Source organism: Manis javanica, chromosome 11 (assembly GCF_040802235.1).
Source record: "Manis javanica isolate MJ-LG chromosome 11, MJ_LKY, whole genome shotgun sequence".
Taxonomy (NCBI): Eukaryota; Metazoa; Chordata; class Mammalia; order Pholidota; family Manidae; genus Manis; species Manis javanica.
Genome location: NC_133166.1, coordinates 38,766,528 through 38,792,160, shown reverse-complemented (window position 1 = coordinate 38,792,160; position 25,633 = coordinate 38,766,528). Strand labels below are relative to the sequence as shown.

Below are 25,633 nucleotides of genomic sequence, written 5' to 3'. Positions count from 1 at the left end.
AACTTGGTATTCAGGTGAGGGAAATGGAGTCAAGATACAGCAAGATCTTGTATATCTCAGTCTCTCTTGTTTGGCTCTTTTCTTGGCATGGAAGAGCTTGACGAGAAAGCCTGGATCCTAATCTTGACTATAACCCAGAGCTGTGTAGGTTGGTAAGTTAGTTACACCTCTCAAAATTTTTGCCATTTGGCAAAATGAGATTGGTGTACCCAGCTCAGAAGGCTATTGTAAGGGTTAAAATAGTGTACAATTTATTATCTAGTACCCAATATTAAAAGGAGGTCCTTACTGTGTAAGCTTTGGGTTCTTATTAATAGCTGTGAAAAGGTCATAGAAAAATATCCCCAAATAGACTTAAAGTTGCCGCAATCTCTAGTCCTTTCTGTAACATTTTAAACCCTGGACCTTGGGAAATAGGTCTGAAAAACCATAGAGAATTTCTGTTTTTAAAGATACACTATAGAGGACAAAGTGAACTATGTATCTTAGTCTCAATGCCAGACTTAGAGACTATGAAACAAAGAGAACAATCATTCCCATCCACCCCCAAAGACCTCCCCGCCCTCCATCCTCCCCTTTCCAGGTAACAGAATACCAAGTCTTCATCTTAAAGGGGTGGTAATTTTCTACATAAAATGTGACAAAATAATGTGCAATTACTTTATGTGAAACCAACAACAAGAACTGTACAACTGGTCAGGTGAGCTTCAGAGCTGCATTACTTCACTAGGATCATCTTTGCTTATTTCCACCGGGGTCTGGGGGGAAAAAGTATGTCAGGTGAGTCCTCCCTAATATTTGCTAAGGGGTGGGGCTGGGGTAACTGCCCTTGCCAAGGGCAGGCGGGGTAGCTGGGTCCAATTCTGTCTCACCTAATGCCTCCAACCCCAGTTGCCTTAGCGGTGGCTTAGCAGTGGGAAGTGATAAGGCAAAGAAAGGACAGATATCCAAGGTCTAACAGGAGAGGGGACAATTGCTATCAATGCCATTTTACAGACCAGTGTTTACCTGATGAGGGAGAGTTAAGTGTGGGTTGCTGGTGTGAGCTGATTTAAGAAATGGTGTTGACTGAGCGTATAAAATGTCCCATGAGCAGAAGACTACATTACCCATGTCAGATAGCTTTGACTCTAGGCCTGAAATATTTTTACCTTTACACCTCCAGTTTATTTGAAACTGAAGAACAAAAACAGACTAAAGACTTAGGAAAATAAGTATAAAAGATCACAAGAAAAACAGGGAACTCTTCCAACCCTAAGCAGATAGTGGATAATATAGAAGTGGGTAAGCTATATTAACTTTCTTAATAAAAGTTTTTTTTCTCAAGTTGCTAGTGTTGGGTTCTGATGCTTCTTCGTTCCTTTATCTGGGGGAATACATTTGGAAGTAGAAATAGATAACAAAGTTGAAAGTACACTTACCCCTCCTGGGGGATACTTATATCCCTTCAACATTGTTCCTGCAATGAGAAGCATCCATAAGACAACGATCATTGTGGAACCTCTTGCTCAGCTGGTGGTGTATGCAGGAGAAAATGGGCAGTTCTGAAAGGTGTGGCGTTTTAGTCCTTGTGCCCTGGGAACTGAATTGTCTTCAAGGCCAGATGGTGGATGGCCCAGCATGACAGCCTGGCTGAGGAGCTGCACAGTCTGTTCTTAACTGAAGTGGCTCACCATGGCCATTTTGGGGGGCAGAGCTCAGACAATTGTGACATCAGCTCCTGTGACCTAGGGGACCAGTCAGAGTGAGTAGCTATGGGATAGTTGGCCAGGATGCCAAGCATGTTGGGGATAAAGAATCCATATCAGAAGGGCCTTGTTCTCTGATGACTGTGGTTAGGATCTAGCTGGCAAAATATCTTTATTAACTCACCACATGCCAGAATTTTAACTATTGTCTTTATGCAAACATATTGCTATGCAAAAAACCACTCTGGATTAATTGGGTTATTTGGCTAAGTATGCTATGAACAATTACTTTATATACTATTGTAAGGCTATTCAAAGAAAAATCTTGCAGTTTGTGAAATGGCACAGCTGGAGAAACTGAGGAACAGAATAGTTTCAGTGGTTTGATCAGGATCACAGTGCAGCAGTGCCTCCACTAAACAAGTGTCCAGTGCCTCCATCCACATTCCCTTATGCCCCCAAAGAGTTCTGACTGTGTTGGGCCAATACTCTGAAATTCCCAGGCAGATGGAGAAAAAAAAGGAATAACCCTCTTGCCTTGCTTTTAGTATAACCAGGGCTGGGACTGGACACACCCCTGCCTTCTTTCTGAAGCACCTTCCCAGAAAATCTCCTGTAATCTGTCTATTACTTATCTCCGAGTTAAGTTTCTTTAACAATGGGAACACCTTTGGAAAAAACAGATCTGGATGAAATGGGGTGGGATGCGTAAAACACAAGAGATGGTTTGCTAAAAGGATACTGCTGCTGGCATTTCCTCTGGGCAGGCTGGTCCCATGGCAAGAGTGCAAAAGGCTATTAAGTCCATAGAACAATGCTTCCATCCTAGCTTCACAGATGAGTTGAATAGTTGAGGTTATTGTCACCAGTAAATCTTTGTGGACGGGTTCATTATTTTGCTTAGTTGTTAAATTACAAATGCTAATTGTCAAGCTTTGCCTTAAATGCTTTACATGAATTCCCAAATGTAATCCTCACAAAAATAGTAAAATACTAAAATATCTCCATCATAAAGATGGAGAAACTGAGGTTCAAAGAGTTTAAACTTTCCCAAGATCACATAGCTGGTTAGTTGCAAAGTTAGGACTTTAACTCAAATTCATGTTAACTCCAGTTTCAGGATCTGCCAAAAGGGGTATTTAAAAGGCTGATCCAATTTATTATAAAGTTTGTGAGGAGAAAATAATAGATGGGAACAGTCCTTGACCAGAATACCTATGAGATGTGGTTATAACAAATCTTTGAACCTTGGCCCACTGTCCTTAGCAGTGCTCCAGAATTGTCTTTCCCCACTACATACCTCAAATCATTTCCCCCTCCACAGTATATTCTATTTTCCAGAGAAATACAATAAATCCCAACTGAAATTTCAGGGTACTACCACGTTCTCTGGCCAAGGAGGAATCCAGCCCAATAACCCTGACCACCCACTCACTGTTGCAGATCTTCACCCACAGTCCAGACCTTCCACGATCCGTTACTCTCCTGAACAGGCCACCTCTCTTTCCACTTCAGAGTTGGAGCCTGGGTCACAAAGAAGTTTAAGGCAGAGATGGCTCTCCTTGTCAGTTCAGTAGGTAACTGCTTCTGCATGTGACTACAAGGGCTGCCGACAAGTCCCACCAATGCCCACATTCCCTTTCTTACCTGCAACCACTAAGCTACTTGGCCTGAATCCACTGTCTCCAGCAGACCCCTTACAAATTCCAAAATGCTTCAAAATAAGTGACGTTATATACTTTGGGGTTGGGGAACTTAAAGATGTCCCTGTGGGATGGGAAGTAGCCTGGGACTCTGTTTCCACTACATCATGACCTCTTAATTCATGGCATGACCTCAGCTGTCTTTCCATTTGGTCAGAAACCCCAGCTATGAGGGTTAACCAGAGCCAGAACTGACTAGCAGGGATGTGTAGGCAGGGTGGTGACTTACCATGAACTCTGGAAATGTGCCCATGTAACGCACAAGTCCAGCAAAAATCATCCAGCCAAGCACAATCATGGCAACAAATCAAACAATTTTTGTGATACAATTGCACAGTGAAAGACTGTTCACCAGATCTTGGCAGAGGAGTATGCTCAAGAAACCCTGGGTTGGTAGAGGTCTCACGTGTCAGTTCCAGTCCCTGGCTTCGAGGGACCTGCAGGGCCCTAGTGGAGAAGCTGGAGTCTGGTAGGGCATGGTGACATCACTGGCCATGTGGCCCAGAGATGCTGCCCTCAGACCAGAGGCTAAGCAGCAACCTAAGCTCTTGGTGTGCATTATCTCACAGCAACTGTGTGAGGTAGGTACTAGTATTATCAAAGCCACTTTACTAATGAGAAAACTGAGACTCAGAGAGCCTAAGTGACCTGCACTGGGTCACACAGCTGATGCTCCAGCTCAGCAACAGGACTCAGGGCCCAGCTGCCTGTTAAGACTACAGCCTGGAATTGGAACAGGTGTATTCCTGGGTCTCTGACAGCTGTGACTGGAACAACTGAATTCTAGGGAAATGAGACATCTATTTCTGTCGCTGCAACCTCTCCCCTCCCATCTCAAGGGCTCTGTCACCACCGTTTCATACCATTCTTCAAAACCATTGGTCAATTACTCTGGTTCTCTTTTCTTGGCCTTCAAAAGGAACAAGACGCCTTGTTCTCTGCTCATAAAACCCCCCACCTGAGGCTGTGACTCCCTTCCTCTCCTGTTTCTTAATTTCCTTCTACAACTAAATTTCCTAAACAAGTGGTCCACACTCAGACCTTCCTTTCCAATCTACACCTTTCTTCTGTGCATCTCTGGCCTCCACCCCACCCACCATGTAGAAGCTCTCAGGTTACCAAAGATCTCCTCTCTGTCAAGTTTAATGGCCTTATGTTGATCCCTTTGACCTCCCTGCACTGACATGGTCAATTCCTCCCTCCACCAGAATTCTTCCTACAAACACACCTCCTTATTTATTATTTTGATATTTATTTGCATTATTTTTAAAATTATGAAAATAGGTGCTCATTATAAAACATGAAACCATCTCAAGATGTATAGAAAAACAATATCTCACATGCGGAATCTTAAAAACATGAACTCATAGAAAGAAAGGAATGGATTGGTGTTTGCTGCAGACATGGGGGAATGGTGGAAATGGATGATGGTCAAGTTTATGGTTATAAGATAAATATGTTTGGGAATATAACATAGAGCATGATGAATATAGTTGACAATACTGTATTGTATTTCAAATACAAGTACTGTATTTGAAAGTTGCTAAGAGGGAAGTTCTTAAAAGGTGTCTTCACAAGAAAAATGGCAATTATGAGAGGTGATGGGTGTTAATTGAATTTAATGTAATCATTCACAATATATTCATATATCAAATTATTATGTTGTACACCTTAAACTATATATGTCAATTACATCTTAGTGAAACTGGAAAAAGATTTTAAGAAAAAAAACTTAATAATCTCCCCTTTTCCTTCCCTCACTTCTCATACCTATGATATAACCAGTGTTAGCCTGGTATGTAACATTCTGCAAGGACCCCTCCACAAGCTTGCAAACATGAGAATGCACACAGAGGGATATAAAAGTTTCTTTTCAGTGTTGTGCTTTTAAAGTGGTCTTATTACATATGCTATATGCAACTTGCTTTTCTCTTATAACAATAATACATCATGGACATCCTCCTGACTCAATTGATAAAAAATCCAAACACATTCATTTTTTTTGTTTTTAATAATAAGCTTTATTGAGGCATAGATTACATATGATAAAACTTATTTTTAGTGTACAGTTTGATGAGTTTTGAAAAATATGTCAATCTTTTAACTACTACCACAATCAGGATAGAATAAATTTCCATCATCTTATAAAGTTCCCTGTGCCCCTTTCACAATTAATATGTTTCCCCTGAGCCCTTTAGCCCCTGGATCTGCTATCAAGCCATTAATCTGCTTTTGTATTTTCCAGAACTTCATAAACGTGGAATTATAAGTTCCTTTCACTGGTTTTTTTCACTTAGCATAATGCTTTTGTAATTCATCCATTTTGTACAGTAATTTGTTGTTTTACTGAATTGTATGGACCTACCAGTTTATCAACTTCCCTGTCAAAAAACATTTGGGTTGTTTCCAGTTCTGGGCTGTTATTAACAAAGATGTTATAAACATTTGTGTGCAGTTTCATTGTGTGAACATAAGTTTTAATTTCTCTAGGGTAAATACCCAGGAAGGGTATTGCTGGATTATATGCTAAGTGTCTATTTAAAAATTTTTCTCTTGATTACTAAGTTTGAGCAATTTTCTTCTAATGTGGCTTTGTGTAATTTTCTGCATGTTTCTTCTTGGTTTATGGTTTTCATTGGAAAAGTATTTGGCTATTATTTCTTCAGAGATTTTTCCTGTCCCGTTTTCCCTTTCTGTGATCACTACTTCGTATGTATTAGAACAGGAATCAATGTGATAACATTCTGCAGCTTGCTGGTGCTCTGTTTATTTTTTCAGGTTTTGCTTCTCTTTGTGTTTCATTTGAATAGTTTCCATTGCTGTCTTTTTTAAGTTTACTCATTTTTCCCCCTATAGTGTCTAACGTTCTGTTAATCCCATATGTATTTTTCTTCTCTAGAAGTTCAATTTGTGTCTTTGTTTGATTCCGTCTTTCATTTTCTCCATATTCATGTTTTCCTTTAATATCCTTGAGCATATTTATAAGACTGATAAATACATATTTTAAGGACTGTCTACAAATCTGTCATTTCTGGGACTGTTTCAATGACTGATTATTCTCTCTTTTGTGGGTCATATTTTCCTGCTTCTTTGAATGCCTGATAACTTTTGGTTGGACATTCAACATGGTGAATTTTATAGTGTTGAGTGCTGGATTTTGTTGCATTCCTTTCAATAGTGTAGTCTTTTCTTCTGGGAGATAGTTACTTGGGATCAGTCTGATTCTTCTGAGGCTGATTTTAAGCTCTGTTATGGTGGGCCAAGAGCATCCTTTACTCTGAGGTTATCCCCACTATTGAGCTATGACCCTTCTGATCCCTTTCTCTGATGGCTATTCTATTAGATCTTTCCAATCTGTGGAATTTTCCACAACTCCCAACCCTTTGAGGATCTTCAAGAAGTGTTTGATCTACCGTTTCTGGGTGTTTTATCCTGGCCTCATAGAGTTTTACCATGAATGCACAGATAGAACTCAGACAAAGACTCACCAGGGCCTCTATGGAGATCTCCAGAGTTCTTTCTGTATGGAATTCCCTCTTCTCAGGACTACATCCTGCAAATTCCTGACTCCCTGGCCTTCTTTCCACGCCACTATCTTTCTTTCAACTCAGCAAAATGGTTCTGGTAACCCCTCACTGAGTGGCAGTCTGAAGACTTCCCCTGGGCAGTAGGCTGGGGCACTTGTAAGGTGAATCTCCTTTGTGTCCTTTCTCTCAAAGCCTTGAGCTGTCTCTTGTACAGGATCTGAAAATGATTATTTCATAAATTTTGTGGAGTTTTCTATTTATGGAGAGAAGGCATCTCCTGTAGCTTCTTGATCCTCATAGGTAGAAGCAGATGTCCAACTTATTCTTTCAAAATTCCTGTATAATACTCCCCCTTTTTTTCATCTTTCTCCTAATAATGGATATATCAGTCCAATCTAGCCAAGAGACAGAAACCACACAGTAATCTGAACAGAGAAAGTTTAACAAAGAGATTTATAAACTAGGAACAAGATAAAAAATGAACAGGGTAGAAAGTTCTACATAATACAAGAATAGCATATATAGGAAGCAATTGTACCTCTAACGCTAAGGCAAATCATCCATGGAAGGAACAAACTTGAAAGAGTCCCTCCCCTCCAAAACTTGTTGGAGAAGTGGTGACCATGAGAAAATCCAATAAGCTGCTGCAGGCCAGACATGGAACCACCCTGAGGTGTGGTGCAATTTTCCAGAAGCCTCTAGAGAGAGTTCTGGGAGGTTTACTGATTATTGCTGATAATCTACCCTCTGGGGGTTTGCTGGTAGAACTCACTGACAAACTGCTTCAGTGGCAGAGGTGCATTGAAACTCAGTGGGAAGCAGTTCACAGGGGGGGCAGTGGACCTCATCAGAAGTGAGCACCACTGGAGATACCCACAAGTAACAATGGCAGGACCAAGATGAACAAAAGCACACTGAACTAGGAAGAGAATGCGCTTCCTCCTGCAGTATCCCCTCAAGGCCCTCTATTGACAAAACTTAATATTGTGTCCACTAGCGAGGGAGAAATGTTAAAAAGGTCCAGCCCCATTATTGCAGAGCAAGCAATCAGTGGTGGATTTGGAGGTGAAAGGCAATAAATTAGGAAATGGCATACTGTGCATTTAGATTTTTTCCCAAGTTTTTATCACCATAAACAATGCTGTGATTGTTAAAAACAAAACTTCTAGGACAAATTTATCTTGAGCCAAGTTTTTCCTTGTTAACCAAAGAAGCAGCAAAATGACAAAAAGAGGGTGCCAGTTCAGATCATGAAAATGGAGAGGCTATATAAAATCTTTACAGAAAGTGCTATTTAAAAAAAGAAAGATTGCAGTTTGTTTCACACCGTCATAAAAACATAGCCATAAAAACAAAGGATGTTTTGTGATTTCACTTATTTGTGGAATATAAAAACAAAGCAAAACAGAATGAACAAAACAGCAATAGACTCACAGACACTGAGAAGTGACTGGTGGTTACCATGGGGGAGGGGTTGGGATGGAGGGGATAAAGAGGCACAAAAATTCTCAACCATAATATAAGTTGGTTATGGGGATGCAGTAAACAGTGAAGAATATAGTCAATGATTCTGTTACATCTTTTTATGTTGACAGATAGTAGGTGCACTAGTGGGGGTGAGGATCTAATAATATGGGTAACTGTGAAACCACTGTGCTGTATATTTGAAACCAATGTAAGTTTATATATCAATAATACTTCACTAAAAAAACAACAAAGGATGTTTACCGAAGGATGGCATGAGATGTAGCATATGTGACACTGAATGAACAACAACATATGCTCCATACATCTAAGAAGTAAATGGTATTGTCTTTTGATGCACAATTTTTAAAATTATCATGAGATCCAATTTGTCTACTTTTTCTTTTGTTGCCTATGCTTCTAGTGTCACATCCAATAAATCTGTCAACTCTAATGTCATGAAGCCTTTTTCCTAAGTTTTACTGTTTCAGATCTTACATTTAAGTTTTTAATCCATTTTGAGTTAATATTTGTGCATGGTGTTAGGTGAGGGTCCAACTTCATTCCTGCATGTGGACATCCAGTTTTCCTAGCACCATTTGTTGAAGAGACTGTGCTTTCCCTATTGAAGGGTCTTGGCACTCTTGTCAAAAATCATTTGACTGTGTATGCAAGGGTTTATTTCAGGGCTCTCTAGTCTATTCCTTTGATGAGGTATTTAGAGTAGTCAAACTCATAGAGACAGAAAGTAGAACAGTAGTTGCCAGGGGCTGGGGTGTGGGAAGAATGGGAAGTTATTGTTTAATGGATACAGAGTTTTCATTTATAAAATGAAAAGAGTTATGGAGATGGTGGTAGCGATGGCTGTATGAGAAAATGAATGTATTTAATACCACTGGACTATTTACTTAAAAATGGTTAAGATGGCAAGTTGTATAATATGTGTGTTTTATCACAATAAAAAATTGGGCAAAAAAGAAGTAAATAATGATACATCTCTGCCTGATATTTGGAACACGAAGATTTTATCACTGATAGGACCAATTAGCTATAAAAGCAGAGAGTATAAACAGAGATCAGAAGAAAAGCACCAAGAAAAAAATTATAATTTTAAACAAGCCATTCTTGTGATTTTTCTCAAGCTGAAAACAAAGATGTAGAATATACACTTTTCCCATTTCTTAGTTTGGGGACATTTTTTTCTTTTATTATAATTAGCATCTCTGTACCTTATCCTGGGTACTTTATTTCTGTAAGACAGATTTCCAAAAGTGGAGTTATGGAATGAAAGGTATGTCAGATTTTTTTGCCCAAAGGCTGTAGGGAACTATGCTTGTACCAACTACATTTGACGTTCCAGGGATGGGCTTCAGTGATCTATGAACGTTCCTGAAATTGGATATGAACTGGATTGTATATGTTGACATGTACAGTTTTTGGGGACAGGTCAATAACTTTCAACGTCTCTTTGAAAATTCTGAAAAATAAGGCTGAGAACTAGTACACTACACCATCTTCCGTGGCTTCAGTCGTCTTACACTGTTATTCATTCAGCAAGCTTTCTGTTGAAGGCTTCTCTATATCTAGTTTGCCAAAATTAGAAGAATGAAAACAAACATTAATTCAAGCGCACTAGGCACAGGAATTCAGGGACAAACGAGACTTGATGAGTATCTGCTAGGGCCTCACAGTCTTTGGGAACAGAAAAAGGGAAAGAGATGGAGGTAGACAGATACACGAACACAGTAAAACATTCCAGACAGGAATTAAGGCATGAGGCAAAGAAGATACACTGTGTTTAGGGAAGAGTGAATGTTTCAGCCCGATTACATTATAGGCTCTAATAGCACCAATTTCAGGAGATGAAGGTGGTTATATGGGAAGTCAGATAATGTTTGTACTACAGAATTCCAGGTTTCTAGGGATTATTTTATTTTTTTAATTTTTTTTGTTTTGGAAATTTATTTTATTTTTTATTTTATTTTTATTTTTTTGAGAGGGCATCTCTTATATTTATTGATCAAATGGTTGTTAACAACAATAAAATTCTGTATAGGGGGGTCAATGCTCAATGCACAATCATTAATCCATCTCAAGCCTAATTCTCGTCAGTCTCCAATCTTCTGAAGCATAACGAACAAGTTCTTACATGGTGAATGAATTCTTACATAGTGAATAAATTCTTAGATGGTGAACAGTACAAGGGCATTCATCACAGAAACTTTCGGTTTTGATCACGCATTATGAACTATAAACAATCAGGTCAAATATGAATATTCATTTGATTTTTATACTTGATTTACATGTGGATCCCACATTTCTCCCTTTATTATTATTATTATTATTATTATTATTATTTTTAATAAAATGACGAAGTGGTAGGTAGATGCAAGATAAAGGTAGAAAACATAGTTCAGTGCTGTAAGAGGGCAAATGTAGATGATCAGGTGTGTGCCTATGGACTAAGTATTAATCCAAGCTAGACAAGGGCAGCAAAACATCCACGGATGCAGAAGATTTCTCTCAAAACGGGGGGGGGGGGTGAGCCTCACCTCTGTTGATCCCCAGTTTCTCACTTGATGGCCCCCCTGCGACTGTGCCTGTCTTAGGTTGTTCCTCCCTTGAGGAATCTTACCCGTCTCTGGCTAACCAGCCGTCTTCCGGGGCCATACAGGGAGATGTAAAGTTGGTAAGTGAGAGAGAAGCAATATTCTTTGAAAAGGTTAGCTTTTTTACTTCTTTGCAGATTTATGCCCAGTGACTTCTATGTCCAGCATTTGTCTTGAGGTATCTTTACCACTTGGAAGAATTATGATATTTGGTAATTTTCTATATGAGGCATGAATTCTACTAAAGGGCTGTAAATAGGAAGGAAGAAGAAAAGCTATAGAAGTAGACGGAAGAAAACATGGGAAGATTGATTATTTCTTTGACATATCTTCTTGTAGAGTACCTTAAGCATGTATAGGTTTTAAACTACTAACTAACTTGCGCACATACATTAACATAATAGGAATACAGCTACATAGCAAAAGCAGACCTACAATTACCAGCCATATCCAGTGAAACCAAGAAAACCAGTAAGGTACCCTAGGCATTTGTGAAAACTTATCAATGATATGATGGATATTGTCTAACTGAATTTGAATAGTTTGAGAAAAATCATACAAATTAAAACAACACGTTCCTGGGAACTGTTCACATTGCATATGTTCCTTTAACAGTAGATAGTCTATAGTCGCACGATTTTTGAGCACTGCAACTTGCACTTCTCCTAATTCTTGGTTGAGTTCCAACAGTATAGATCCAGTCAAATTTGTTGTTTTACTGTATGCACAGGCCAGCTTAGATATCTCCTTCTTCATTCCAATGGCAAGTCCAGGAACCAGTGGGATGAATGCAGCTATAACTGCAACAGCACCAGGATCTTTGTTGAAGTTTTTTGATGATCATCTGGAATGACTCTTCCAGAGGATGTTGATGTTGGAAGTTCTTCTTCATATCGTATCTTAATTCATTTTCTGGGTAGCCAAATTAGGCTTTCATCCTCTGTATAAACACAAACAAACCCTTTGCCCACACTTTGATATGACCTTTATACCATTGTGAAGAACCTATTGGAGATCACCACACAGGAACTGCTTTTTCTTTTTTTTAAGAGAAAGGAATATTATCAGAAAAATGTACTTCCATAGCTGATCATCTGACACCTTTTGAAAGATCAAAATTAAGGATATGTAAAGCATGCATTAATCATTGATTTGCAGTTAGTTTTATCCTATCAGGGAGTAATCCCCCTTTTCTTTCTCTTTTTTTTTTGTTATCATTAATCTACAATTACATGAAGAATCTTATGTTTACTAGGCTCTCCCCTATACCAAGTCCCCCCCACAAACCCCATTACAGTCACTGTCCATCAGCATAGCAAAGTGTTGTAGAATCACTACTTGTCTTCTCTGTGTTGTACAGCCCTCCCCTTTCTCGCACCCCCCACATTATGCATGCTAATCATAATACCCCCTTTCTTCTTCCCCCCCTTATCCCTCCCTACCCACCCATCCTACCCAGTCCCTTTCCCTTTGGTACCTGTTAGTCCATTCTTGGAATCTGTGACTTCAGTTTTTCCTTTGTTCTTATACTCCACAGATGAGTGAAATCATTTGGTGTTTCTCTTTCTCTGCTTGGCTTATTTCACTGAGTGTAATACCCTCTAGCTCCATCCATGTTGTTGCAAATGGTAGGATTTATTTTCTTTTTATAGCTGGATTATATTCCACTGTGTATATGTACCACTTTTTAAAAATTAAGGTATCATTGATACACTCTTATGAAGGTTTCACATGAAAAACAATGTGGTTGCTACATTCACCCATATTATTGAGTCTCCACCACACCCCACTGAAGTCACTGTCCACCAGTGTAGTAAGATGCCAGAGTCACTACTTGTCTTCTCTGTGCTACACTGTCCTCCCCATGATTCCCCACATACCATGTGTACTACTTCTTTTTTATCCATTTATCTATTGATGGACACTTAGGTTGCTTCCATATCTTGGCTATTGTAAATAGTGCAGTAGTAAACATAGGGGTACACATGTCTTTTCAAATCAGGGATCTTGTTTCCTTTGGATAAACCCTAGGAGTGGAATTACTGGATCAAATGGTTATTTCCATTTTTAGTTTTTTCAGGAACCTTTATATTGCTTTCCACAACAGTTGAATCAATTTAATTCCCACCAATAGTATAGGAGGGTTTCCCTTTCTTCACATCCTTGCCAGCATTTGCTGTTTCCTATCTTTTGCATGTTGGCCACCCAACTGGTGTGAGGTGATATCTCATTGTGGTTTTAATCAGCATTTCCCTGATGATTAGTGATGTGGAGCATCTTTTATGTGCCTGTTGGCCAACTGAATTTCCTCTTTGGAGAAGTATCTGTTCAGAATCCTCCACTCATTTTTCAATCAGGTCATTTGCTTTTTGGGTGTTGAGGCATGTGAGTTCTTTATATATTTTGGATATCAACTCCTTATCAGATAGGTTGTTTATAAATATATTCTCCCATACTGTAGGATGTCTTTTTGTTCTGTTGATGGTGTCCTTTACTGTACATAAGCTTTTTAGCTTGATGTAGTCCCATTTGTTCATTTTTTATTTTGTTTCCCTTGCCCGAGGAGATGTGTTCAGGAAAAGGTTGTTTATATTCAAGATATTTTTGCCTATGTTTTCTTCTAAGAGTTTTATGGTTTCATGACTTACATTCAGGTCTTTGATCCATTTCGAGTTTACTTTTGTGTATAGTGTTAGACAATAATCCAGTTTGATTCTCTTACATGCAGCTGTCCAGTTTTGCCAACAACAGTTGTTGAAGAGGCTTTTTTCCCCATTGTGTATTCATGGCTCCTTTATCATATATGAATTAACCATGTATGTATGGGTTTATATCTGGGCTTTCTATTCTGTTCCATTGATCTATGAGCCAATTCTTGTGCCAGTGCTAAATTGCTTTGATTACTGTGGCTTTGTAGTAGAGCTTGAAGTTAGGGAGCATAATCCTCCCAGCTTTATTCTTCCTTTTCAGGATTGGTTGGCTATTTGGGGTCTTTTTTGGTTCCATATGACTTTTAGAACTATTTGTTCTAGTTCATTGAAGAAAGTTGTTGGTATTTTGATAGGGATTGATTTGAATCTGTAAATTGCTTTGGACAAGATAGCCATTTTGACAATATTAATTCTTCCTATCCATGAGCATGGGATGTATTTCCATTTATTTCCAAGATGTATTCCACACTTTCTCTCATGAGTGTCTTGTAGTTTTTAGAGTACAGGTCTTTCACCTCCTTGGTTAGGTTTATTCCTAAGTATTTTATTCTTTTTGATGCAGTTGTAAATGGAGTTGTTTTCCTGATTTCTCTTTCTGCTAATTTGTTGTTAGTATATAGGAATACAACAGATTTCTCTGTATTAATTTTGTATCCTGCAACTTTGCTGAATTCAGTAAATATTTTTTAGTGGGGTTTTAAGGGTTTTCTATGTATAATAGTCATGTTGTCTGCAAACAGTGACAGTTTAACTTCTTCCCTACCAGTCTGGATGTCTTTTTTCCTCTTTATGTTGTCTGATTGCTGTGGCTAGGACCTCCAATACTGTGTTGCATAAAAGTGGTGAGAGTGGGCATCCTTGTCTTTTACCCAATCTTAGAGGAAAAGCTTTCAGCTTTTTGCTGTTAAGTATGATGTTGGCTGTGGGTTTGTTATATAGCCTTTGTTGACAGTACTAGTTCTTTGTACTTTTGAGTCTAGGAAAATTTCTAATTAATAGTCAATGCTCAAGAAAAGTTTGTTGAATGAATAAATGCTCCTTCCAGCCTTTCACTTTCTTCTCCTAATTGAGTCACAGCATTCCTGCCCTTGGCTCTTTCTGTAAACACAATCAACCTCCTGCCTACCCAACCTCTTGACAGTTACAATATACAGCTCCTGCGACTTTTTAGGCCCAGTGGCTCAAGCCAAGTTTACAAAGCCGATATTTCCCAAGTCCTGGAGACCAAAGCCAGGAAATTGCATCTCTTCACCTTCCTTCTCCAGCTGACCTTGTTCACCAATCTACCTCCTCTCTAGTTTTCAAACTCTTTTTCTCACCTAGCTTCTTCCTTATTCCACCACGCCACGGTTATGACGTGTCTACTTAAAAAAAGAGCAACTCCTGCCCGCAAGGTGCACCACACTCACACTGGCTGTCCATCTCCCAATTCTCTGACAAGGCGCCTTTTCGCTCCGTTTTCGCAATCTAGTTCTCTGAAATTTTTCTTTGAAATTCTGTTACTTCTTCCTTCCCAAATCCAACTACAGTTTTTGGTCTTGATCTTTATCGACACTCCACTGAATTTAACACATCACTTTAGAAGCCTTCCAGAACAGCGCTAGTTGCTTCTACCTCCTTTCCTGCTTCTCCTCGGGGTCTTCCTGTTCCTCTCTTTACAGATCTCCCCAAGTTTCCTTCCAGCAAGCTGGGTCGAGGTTCCCTGGGAGTCACCTGTTTCTGACGGCGCTCTGGGTTCACCCTGACGCAGCGACGCGACTCCAGGCCGAGCGGCGGAGAGCCTGAGATGCTGAACGCGGGTTGACTTTGGAGCCTGGGAAGGGGCGGGACCTCGGACCTCGCGGGAGGTTTGGTCCTCGCCGGCCTCCGTCCAGGGACGAACGCGGAAGAAAGTCCAGGACTTACGGTCGTGGAACCCGGCTCCGGGGCCTGGCTGAAGATGGAGTTCGACTGCGAGGGTTTGAGACGGCTGCTTGGCAAGGTGCGGGTAGCCCGCCGGGCCGGACCTGGGGCCCGGGGGCCCTGGGGGCGTTTCCACCCCTAGCAGGGTTACCTCGCGGTGTTTCCCCCGCCCATTTTGGGGCTTGGAGCGGCGAAGCCGGCTGCCTTTACTTGGAATGCTCCCCCTTTGTAAGACGACCTAGCTGTCACTTCCTGGAAGAGAGAATCATGCCCTTCTCTACTTGCTTTCAGAAACTTGGTTTATCCCATTGTGGAGTAATTATTTATTTACAAACCTTACTCCTGGGGTGAACTCTGACGGCCGAGACGGTGCTGTTGTATCCCTTGCACCTAGCTCTGTGCCTGACTGCGGAGGTGCTAAGTAACTGCAATGAATGATAAAGGCTCTTGAAAGCCCAAAAAGAGATCCTCCTGTTGTTGAAGGGTTGAGTGTGACGGCTTACCCAAAAGTGTGACCTGCGTTTCGGGGCATGACTAGCGCCATTTTCCAGGTTGGTCCAGGTTTTCTGATTACCCACCAGTGTATAGCCTGAAGCAACTTCCTTTTACACTGGTTGTCTAGTTAAGTGATTCGTAGTGCTGCTTAAGACTTCTCTATCCGGAAACTATATATTTATGCCGTTTTTGTTGGATTTGTCTGTTTCTTTGTTGGGACAAGTTGCACACGTGTGCGAGGTTTTGAAGCCTCATGATTGTAGTTGTTATAATTGATTGTGAATTGATTTGAATGATTTTATCACTGTGACGGGTGTAGATTTTCCAGGGAGAGGAGTACCATCATATTTAGGATTACACCCTTTCTGTCTCCTCTTCAGAGAACATGAAATTAAAAGAACCACTCCAAGTTTTCAATGAGAGTTGCATGATATGTTGTTCAGTGGGAACAATTGTTAAAATTAAGAGTAGAAAAAGAAATTCATAATTTTGGTGGAGCAGGGAATAAAGGAAAAAGACAAGAGAGATTATGAATTTCTCAATGGTGGGTTTAGTCTAACAAGGAATTTTTAAAAATCATCACTGCATCACAGAGTCTAGCACATAGGTGCTTAATATTTGTTGAATGTATAAATTAAGGAAACCAGTTAGAAACAAGTCTATCCAGTAGATACTTCTGAAGTTCTTTTGCCCTCACACTAGGCAAATAATGTAGTAACTTAATATCTAGAAATAATTGTAGTGCTGAAAAATCTAAGAACACTACATTAAAATCAAGCAACTGTGTGGAGAAAGTGAAAAGTCTCATTGAAACCCAATAAATATTCCAACTTATATAAGTATTCCAAAACTTCACGGGAAGATACAAGCTCTCTCCAAATTGATCGATAGAGTCGGTGCAATTCCAGGAAAAATTCTGACAGGCTATTTTGGGAACTTTTCATACTGATTCTAAAATTCATTTGCAAAGTCAGAAAGCCAAGAAGAATCTTGACATTCTTAGAGAAGAGTAGGTGTGGGAACGTGCTCTACCAGATATTAAGACTAGTATTTAAGACTTAGTGTGGTATTGGTATAGGATAGACAAATTAACCAGTGGAACAGACTAGAGGGCTTAGAATTACATTCACACATACTTGGGAATGTGCTAGGAAACAGAAGAGACATTGTGGATGAGTAAAGGAAGGAGAATGCAAGGACAAATGCTTATCCATATGAGAAAAAAATGAAAATGGGTCTCTATGTCTTACCAAACTTAAAAACTCCCTGTGGGTTTAAGATTTAAATGTGAAAGACAAACTAACACATAGATAAATGTAAGGGAGAATCTATGGACTCAGAGCATGCAAACATTTTTTTGAATAAGATGTGAAATATTCAAAGGAGACTGATGAATTTGATTGCATTCCAATTAGGAACTACATGTCAAAGGACATCATGAAGAGAGTGAAAAGGCAAAATACAAACTTAGAGAAGAATTTTGTAACACATAATTGCCGAAGTATTGGTATCTGGAATATATTAATTAGTATGTCTACAGATCAGTATTAAAACCAATAGAAAATGACAAAGGATGTAAACAATCATTTTTTTTAAAAGAAGCAGGGATGTGAATGTTTGCTCAATCCATTAGTAGCCATGGAAAAACAAATTAAGATCATGGTAGAATACCATTTTCCCTCACAAGACTGGCATAAAGATAATCTCCCATGATTTGGAGGATATGGGTGAATGGGAATTTTTTTTTTTTTGAGAGGGCATCTCTCATATTTATTGATCATATGGTTGTTAACAACAATAAAATTCTGTATAGGGGACTCAATGCACAATCATTAATCAACCCCAAGCCTAATTCTCAACAGTCTCCAATCTTCTGAAGCATAACGAACAAGTTTTTACATGGTGAACAAGTTCTTACATAGTGAATAAGTTCTTACATGGTGAACAGTGCAAGGGCAGTCATCACAGAAACTTTCGGTTTTGATCACGCATCATGAACTAACTCTACACAATCAGGTCAATTATGATTATTCGTTTGATTTTTATACTTGATTTATATGTGAATCCCACATTTCTCCATTATTATTATTATTATTTTTTTTAAATAAAATGCTGAAGTGGTAGGTAGATGCAAGATAAAGGTAGAAAACATAGTTTAGCGCTGTAAGAGGGCAAATGTAGATGATCAGGTGTGTGCCTATAGACGAAGTATTAATCCAAGGTAGACAAGGGCAACAAAACATCCACGGATGCTGAAGATTTCTCTCAAAACGGGGGGTGAGGTTCTAAGCCTCACCTCTGTTGATCCCCGATTTCTCACCTGATGGCCCCCCTGCGACTGTGCCTGTCTTAGGTTGTTCCTTCCTTGAGGAATCTTACCCGTCTCTGGCTAACCAGTCATCTTCCGGGGCTGTACAGGGAAATGTAAAGTTGGTAAGTGAGAGAGAAGCAATATTGTTTGAAAAGGTTAGCGGGTGAATGGGAATTTTAAACGCTGCTGGTGGTTAAATAGCTATTTAACTATTTTGGGAAACAATTTGGCTTACATTATTAATTTGATTATGTGTGTTTCATGTCACTTCTCTAGGTAGATTACCATAGAGAATTTATAATATATGAAGCAAAGGGACATTTGCAGAATTATTCATAACTAAAAATTAAAAACAACCCAAATCTGCATGAACAGAGGGGAGGTTAATTTGTATATTTACACAATGGAAATCGCTACTATGCAGCAGTGAAAACTAATGAGCTACAACATTTAACAATTCACATGAATTAGAAACATTATATGGAGTGATAAAATTGGAGGTTATGTACAAAATTATGCTTTGATAAAATCAAGAAACTACATAAAAACTATACAAATTGTTGTTTAGGGATACACATCTGTTTGATAAAACTATTGAGAGCAAAAGCAAAAGAATGTTAATATACATTCAAGGGAGGCAGCTGAGTGGGCAAGAGAAGGAGTACTCGGATGGAATGGTATTGGAAAGGTCTGTTCTGTCCTTATGGTAGCTATTAGCCACATGTGGCTACTTAAATTCATCAAAATCAGATAAAGTTAAAAACTGAGTTCCTTCATCACACCAGTCATGTCTCAGGTGTCAATAGCCACATGTGGCTTGTGGCTACTGTATTGGACAGTGCCCTATATAAATCTTCCATCATGGCAGAAAGTTTTGTTGGACAGCACTGTTCTAGATCATATGTGGATTAGTCCATGGGTATTTATTATTGTTCAAAATGTGTGTATATATATATGTACATATGTATTTGTACATGTATGTATATTCTTTAGTTTATTTTAAATAGTTTAATAAAATTATCTGGTTCCCTAATTCCTTTTTCCCACTCCCCTTGTTGAATTACCTTGGGTGAGTGACCTACATTGCTCATTCTTAAAATGATAACATTGGACTTGATCTGTATGATTCCTTCCTCGTAAAAATTTTTTTATGAAATGATGCCACAGAGCATTCCCTAGTATGTCCTACATTTGAGCAATGTCATACAAAAGTGTTCTTGATGTTCGTAAGTATCAGTCTATTCAATAAACATACTGTGGTACAGCAGATAAAATTAAACTTTTAGTAACTTCTCAACTTTTCACATTTACTGATTTTTATGACATATAATTGCTTTAGGTTTAGAATCTACGGGCTAATTGTCCTCTTTAGTGAAGTGTCTACACTTGTGAAGCATATGGCATTGTCTGAGGGACATTTCCTTAGAGAATGTTAAACAGACTTCTCATAGGTGGTATAGGAGCACTAATGAAATACATGTCTTAATACTACATTAAGAAGATACTCTTTTTTTTTTGGTATCATTAATCTACAATTACATGAGGAACATTATGTTTACTAGACTCCCCCCATCACCAGGCACCACCCACAAACCCCATTGCAGTCACTGTCCATCAGCTTAGTAAGATGCTGTAGAATCACTACTTGTCTTACTGCATGTCTTCTCTGTGTTGCACAGCCCTCCCTGTTTGGCCCCCACTCACATTATACAAGCTAATCATAATGCTCCCTTTCTTCCCCCACCCTTATCCCTCCCTTCCCACCCATCCTCCCCAGTCCCTTTCCCTTTGGTAACTGTTAGTCCATTCTTGGGTTCTGTGATTCTGCTGCTGTTTTGTTCCTTCAGTTTTTTCTTTGTTCTTATACTCCATATATGAGTGAAATCATTTGGTAGTTGTCTTTCTCCACCTGGCTTATTTCACAGAGCATAATACCCTCTAGCTCCATCCATGTTGTTGCAAATGGTAGGATTTGTTTTCTTCTTATTGCTGAATAATATTCCATTGTGTATATGTACTACATCTTCTTTATCCATTCATCTACTGCTGGACACTTAGGTTGCTTCCATTTCTTGGCTATTGTAAATAGTTTCTGCTAGTTCATATGTTCATGGGGTGCATGTGTCTTTTTCAAACTGGGCTCCTGCATTCTTAGGGTAAATTCCTAGAAGTAGAATTCCTGGGTTAAATGGTATTTCTATTTTGAGCTTTTTGAGGAACCTCTATACTGCTTTCCACAATGGTTGAACTAATTTACATTCCCACCAGCAGTGTAGGAGGGTTCCCGTTTCTCCACAACCTCGCCAACATTTGTTGTTGTTTGTCTTTTGGTTGGTAGTGATCCTTACTGGTGTGAGGTGATATCTCATTGTGGTTTTAATTAGCATTTCTCTGATGACAAGTGATGTGGAGCATCTTTTCATGTGTCTGTTGGCCATCTGAATTTCTTGTTTAGAGAACTGTCTGTTCAGCTCCTCTGCCCATTTTTTAATTGGATTATTTGCTTTTTGTTTGTTGAGGTGCATGAGCTCTTTATATATTTTGGATGTCAACCCTTTATCAGATCTCTCATTTACGAATATATTCTCCCATAGTGTAGGGTAACTTTTTGTTCTATTGATGGTGTTCTTTGCTGTACAGAAGCTTCTCAGCTTGATATAGTCCCACTTGTTTGTTTTTGCTTTTGTTTCCCTTGCCCAGGGAGATATGTTCATGAAGAAGTCACTCATATTTATGTCCAAGAGATTTTTGCCTGTGTTTTTTTCTAGGAATTTTATGGTTTCATGAGTTACATTCAGGTCTTTGATCCATTTCGAATTTACTTTTGTGTATGGGGTTAGACAGTGATCCAGTTTCATTCTCTTACATGTAGCTGTCCAGTTTTGTCAGTACCATCTGTTGAAGAGACTGTCATTTCCCCATTGTATGTCCGTGACTCCTTTATCATATATTAATTGACCATATATGTTTAGGTTAATGTCTGGAGTCTCTGTTCTGTTCCAGTGGTCTGTGGGTCTGTTCTTGTGCCAGGTACCAAATTGTCTTGATTACTATGGCTTTGTAGTAGAGCTTGAAGTTGGGGAGTGAGATCCCCCCACTTTATTCTTTCTCAGGATTGCTTTGGCTATTCGGGGTCTTTGGTGTATCCATCCATATGAATTTTTGAACTATTTGTTCCAGTTCGTTGAAGAATGTTGTTGGTAATTTGATAGGGATTGTGTCAAGTCTGTAGATTGCTTTGGGCAGGATGGCCATTTTGATGATATTCATTCTTCCTAGCCAAGAGCATGGGATGAATTTCCATTTGTTAGTGTCCCCTTTAATTTCTCTTAAGAGTGTCTTATAGTTTTCAGGGTATAGGTCTTTCACTTCCTTGGTTAGGTTTATTCCTAGGTATTTTATTCTTTTTGATGCAATTGTGAATGGAATTTTTTCCTGATTTCTCTTTCTGCTAGTTCATTGTTAGTGTATAGGAAAGCCACAGATTTCTGTGTGTTAATTTTGTATCCTGTAACTTTGCTGTATTCCAATATCAGTTCTAGTAGTTTTGGAGTGGCGTCTTTGGGTTTTTTATGTACAATATTATGTCATCTGCAAATAGTGACAGTTTAACTTCTTCATTACCAATCTGGATGCCTTTTATTTCTTTATTCGTTCTGATTGCCGTGGTTAGGACCTTGAGTACTGTGTTGAATAACAGTGGAGAGAGTGGGCATCCCTGTCTTGTTCCTGATCTCAGAGGAATAGCTTTCAGCTTCTCACTGTTAAGTAGGATGTTGGCTGTGGGCTTATCATATATGGCCTTTAATATGTTGTGGTACTTGCCCTCTATACCCATTTTGCTGAGAGTTTTTATCATGAATGGATGTTGAATTTTGTCGAATGCTTTTTCAGCATCTATGGGGATGTTACTTGTGGTTTTTGTCCTTTTTGTTTATGTGGTGGGTGATGTTGATGGATTTTTTTAATGATGTGCCATCCTTGCATCCCTGGGATGAATCTCACTTGGTCATGGTGTATGATTCTTTTGATGTATTTTTGAATTCAGTTTGCTAATATTTTGTTGAGTATTTTTGCATCTGTGTTCATCAGGGATATTGGTCTATAATTTTCTTTTTTGGTGGGGTCTTTGCCTGGTTTTGGTATTAGAGTCATGCTGGCTTCATAGAATGAGTTTGGGAGTGTTCCCTCCTCTTCTACTTTCTGGAAAACTTTAAGGAGAATAGGTATTATGTCTTCTCTGTATGTCTGATTAAATTCCGAGGTAAATCCATCTGGCCCGGGAGTTTTGCTCTTGTGTAGGTTTTTGATTACCGCTTCAATTTTGTTGCTGGTAATTGGTCTGTTTAGATTTTCTGTTTCTTCCTTGGTCAGTCTTGGAAGGTTGTATTTTTCTAGGAAGTTGTCCATTTCTTCTAGGTTTTCCAGCTTGTTAGCATATAGATTCTCATAGTATTCTCTAATGATTCTTTGTATTTCTGTGGAGTCCGTCTTGATTTTTCCTTTCTTGTTTCTGATTCTGTTGATGTATGTAGATTCTCATTTTCTCTTAATAAGTCTGGCTAGAGGCTTATCTATTTTGTTTATTTTCTCAAAGAACCAGCTCTTGGTTTCATTGGTTTTTTCTATTGTTTTATTCTTCTCAATTTTATTTTTCTTCTCTGATCTTCATTAAGTCCTTCCTTCTGCTGACTTTAGGCCTCATTTGTTCTTCTTTTTCCAATTATGATAATTGAGACTTTAGACTATTCATTTGGGATTGTTCTTCCTTCTTTAAATATGCCTGGATTGCTATATACTTCCTCTTAGAACTGCCTTCACTGGGTCCCACAGAAGTTGGGGTTTTGTACTGTTGTTGTCATTTGTCTCCATATATTGCTTGATCTCTATTTTAATTTGGTCATTGATCCATTGATTATTTAGGAACATGTTGTTAAGCCTCCATGTATTTGTGAGCCTTTTTGTGTTCTTTGTACAATTTATTTCTAGTTTTATACCTTTGTAGTCTGAGAAGTTGGTAGGTAAAATTTCAGTCTTTTTGAATTTACTGAGGCTCTTTTTGTGGCCTAGTATGTAGTCTATTCTGGAAATTGATCCATGTGCACTTGATGATAATGTGTATCTTGTTGCTTTTGGGTGTTGAGTTCTGTAGATGTCTGTTAGGTCCATCTCTTCTAGTGTGTTGTTCAGTGCCTCTGTGTCCTTACTTATTTTCTATCTGCTGGATCTGTCCTTTGGGGTGAGTGATGTGTTGAAGTCTCCTAGAACAAATGCATTGCATTCTTTTTCCTCCTTTAATTTTGTTAGTATTTGTTTCACATATGTTGGTTCTCCTGTATTGGGTGCATATATATTTGTAATGGTTATATCCTCTTGTTGGACTGACCCCTTTGTCATTATGTAATGTCCTTCTTATCTCTTATTACTTTCTTTGTTTTGAAGTCTATTTGTCTGATACTAGTACTGCAGTACCTGCTTTTTTCTCCCTATTGTTTGCATGAAATATCTTTTTCCATCCCTTGACTTTCAGTCTGTGCATGTCTTTGGGTTTAAGGTGAGTCTCTTATAAGCAGCACATAGATGGATCTTGTTTTTTTATCCATTCAGTGACTCTATGTCTTTTGATTGGTGCATTCAGTCCTTTTACACTTAGGGTGGTTATTGAAAGATATGTACTTATTGCCATTGCAGGCTTTAGATTCATGGTTACCAAAAGTTCAAGTTTAGCTTCTTTACTATCTAACCATCTAACTTAACTCACTTATTAAGCTATTATAAACACAGTCTGATGATTCTTTATTTCTCTCCCTTCTTATTTCTCCTCCTCCATTCTTTATATGTTAGGTGTTTTATTCTGTACTCTTTTGTGTTGCCTTTGACTGCTTTTGTGAGTAGTTGATTTTATTTTTTGCCTTTAGTTAGTATTTGGTTTGTCTGTTTTCTTTGCTGTGATTTTATTTTCTCTGGTGACATCTATTTGGCCTTAGGAGTGCTCCCATCAAGAGCAGTCCCTTTAAAATATCCTGTGGAGGTAGTTTTTGAGAAGCAGATTCCCTCAACTTTTGCTTGTCTGGGAATTGTTTAATACCTCCTTCATATTTAAATGATAATCGTGCCGGATACTGTATCCTTGGTTCAAGGCCCTTCTGTTTCATTGCATTTAATATATCATGCCATTCTCTTCTGGCCTGTAAGGTTTCTGTTGAGAATTCTGATGATGTCTTGATGGTTTTTCCTTTGTAGGTGACCTTTTTTCTCTCTCTGGCTGCCTTTAATACTCTTTCCTTGTCCTTGATCTTTGCCATTTATTATGTGTCTTGGTGTTGTCCTCCTTGGGTCCCTTGTGTTTGGAGATCTGTGGGCTTCCATGGTCTGAGAGACTATTTTCTTCTCTAGTTTGGGAAGTTTTCTGCAATTATTTCCTCAAAGACACTTTCTATACCTTTTTCTCTCTCTTCTTCTTCTGGTACCCCTATAATGTGAATATTGTTCTGTTTGGCTTGGTCACACAGTTCTCTTAATATTGTTTCATTCCTGGAGATCCTTTTATCTCTCTCTGCCTCAGCTTCTCTGTGTTCCTGTTCTCTGATCTCTATTCCATTAACAGCCTCTTGCACCTCATCTAGTCTGCTCTTCAATCCTTCCAGAGATTGTTTTATTTCTGTATTCTCCCTCCTAACTTGATCCTTTAGCTCTTGCATATTTTTCTGCAGGTCCATCAGCATGGTTATGACCTTTATTTTGAATTCTTTTTCAGGATGATTGGTTAAATCTATCTCCCCAGGCTCCCTCTTGGGGGTTGTCTGGGTAATTCTGGACTGGATCAAATTCTTCTGCCTTTTCTTGGTGATAGAGGTAGTCGTAGGCAGTTGGCGCGTGTGTCACCTGGGAGAACAACGTCCCTTTCTGTGCCTTGTTCTTCTCCGCTGCCTGTGCTGGTTACCCGCACATGGGGAGCAGCTTCTGGTTTTATTTCCTGAGCCGCCCTGTGCAGGGCAGCCATTGCGGCAGCCCAGTGCCCTGCGGGGAGAGGCAGGTGTGCCGGGTGTGCTCTCCTGCAAGAATGGTGACCCTTTGCACCCTCTCCTGGTTTCCTCTGCCTTTGCTGCGCTGCTGCGCATCAGCAGGGCCTCTGAGTCTTGCCCAGGTGGCTGCAGAGGAGGCTCTGGGAAGCCGCTGTGCACGCAACTGCTCTCAGGCTGCTCCCCTGCTGTGGCAGGGCC

At 39.2% G+C, this 25,633-nt stretch overlaps 2 protein-coding genes across 8 annotated transcripts in view; one reads left to right on the top strand and one right to left on the bottom strand.

The window, feature by feature from the left end:
* Positions 1–3,119: 3,119 nt before the first annotated feature.
* On the bottom strand, positions 3,120–3,689 carry MISFA (mitochondrial sheath formation associated). Its single transcript, XM_037027004.1, has 2 exons — positions 3,621–3,689; positions 3,120–3,212 (listed from the first exon to the last, which is right to left on the bottom strand). The coding sequence occupies exons 1-2, from the start codon at positions 3,687–3,689 to the stop codon at positions 3,120–3,122; spliced, it is 162 nt and encodes a 53-aa protein (XP_036882899.1).
* An 11,846-nt stretch (positions 3,690–15,535) lies between these two features.
* The window catches only part of UEVLD (UEV and lactate/malate dehyrogenase domains), a 59,977-nt gene continuing 49,879 nt past the window's right edge, over positions 15,536–25,633 (top strand). For 2 of the 7 annotated variants that reach the window (XR_005063603.2, XM_073216307.1), the window contains exon 1: positions 15,536–15,683. Coding sequence is in view for 4 of the 7 variants with exons in the window: in XM_073216307.1 (XP_073072408.1) it covers positions 15,642–15,683 (42 nt within the window). In the remaining 3 variants the exon portion in view is untranslated. Of the gene's footprint in view, positions 15,684–15,898; positions 16,156–18,452; positions 18,533–25,633 lie in introns of those variants that run through there. The other 5 variants (XM_037026959.2, XM_037026955.2, XM_073216308.1 and 2 more) reach the window with 4 other exon arrangements.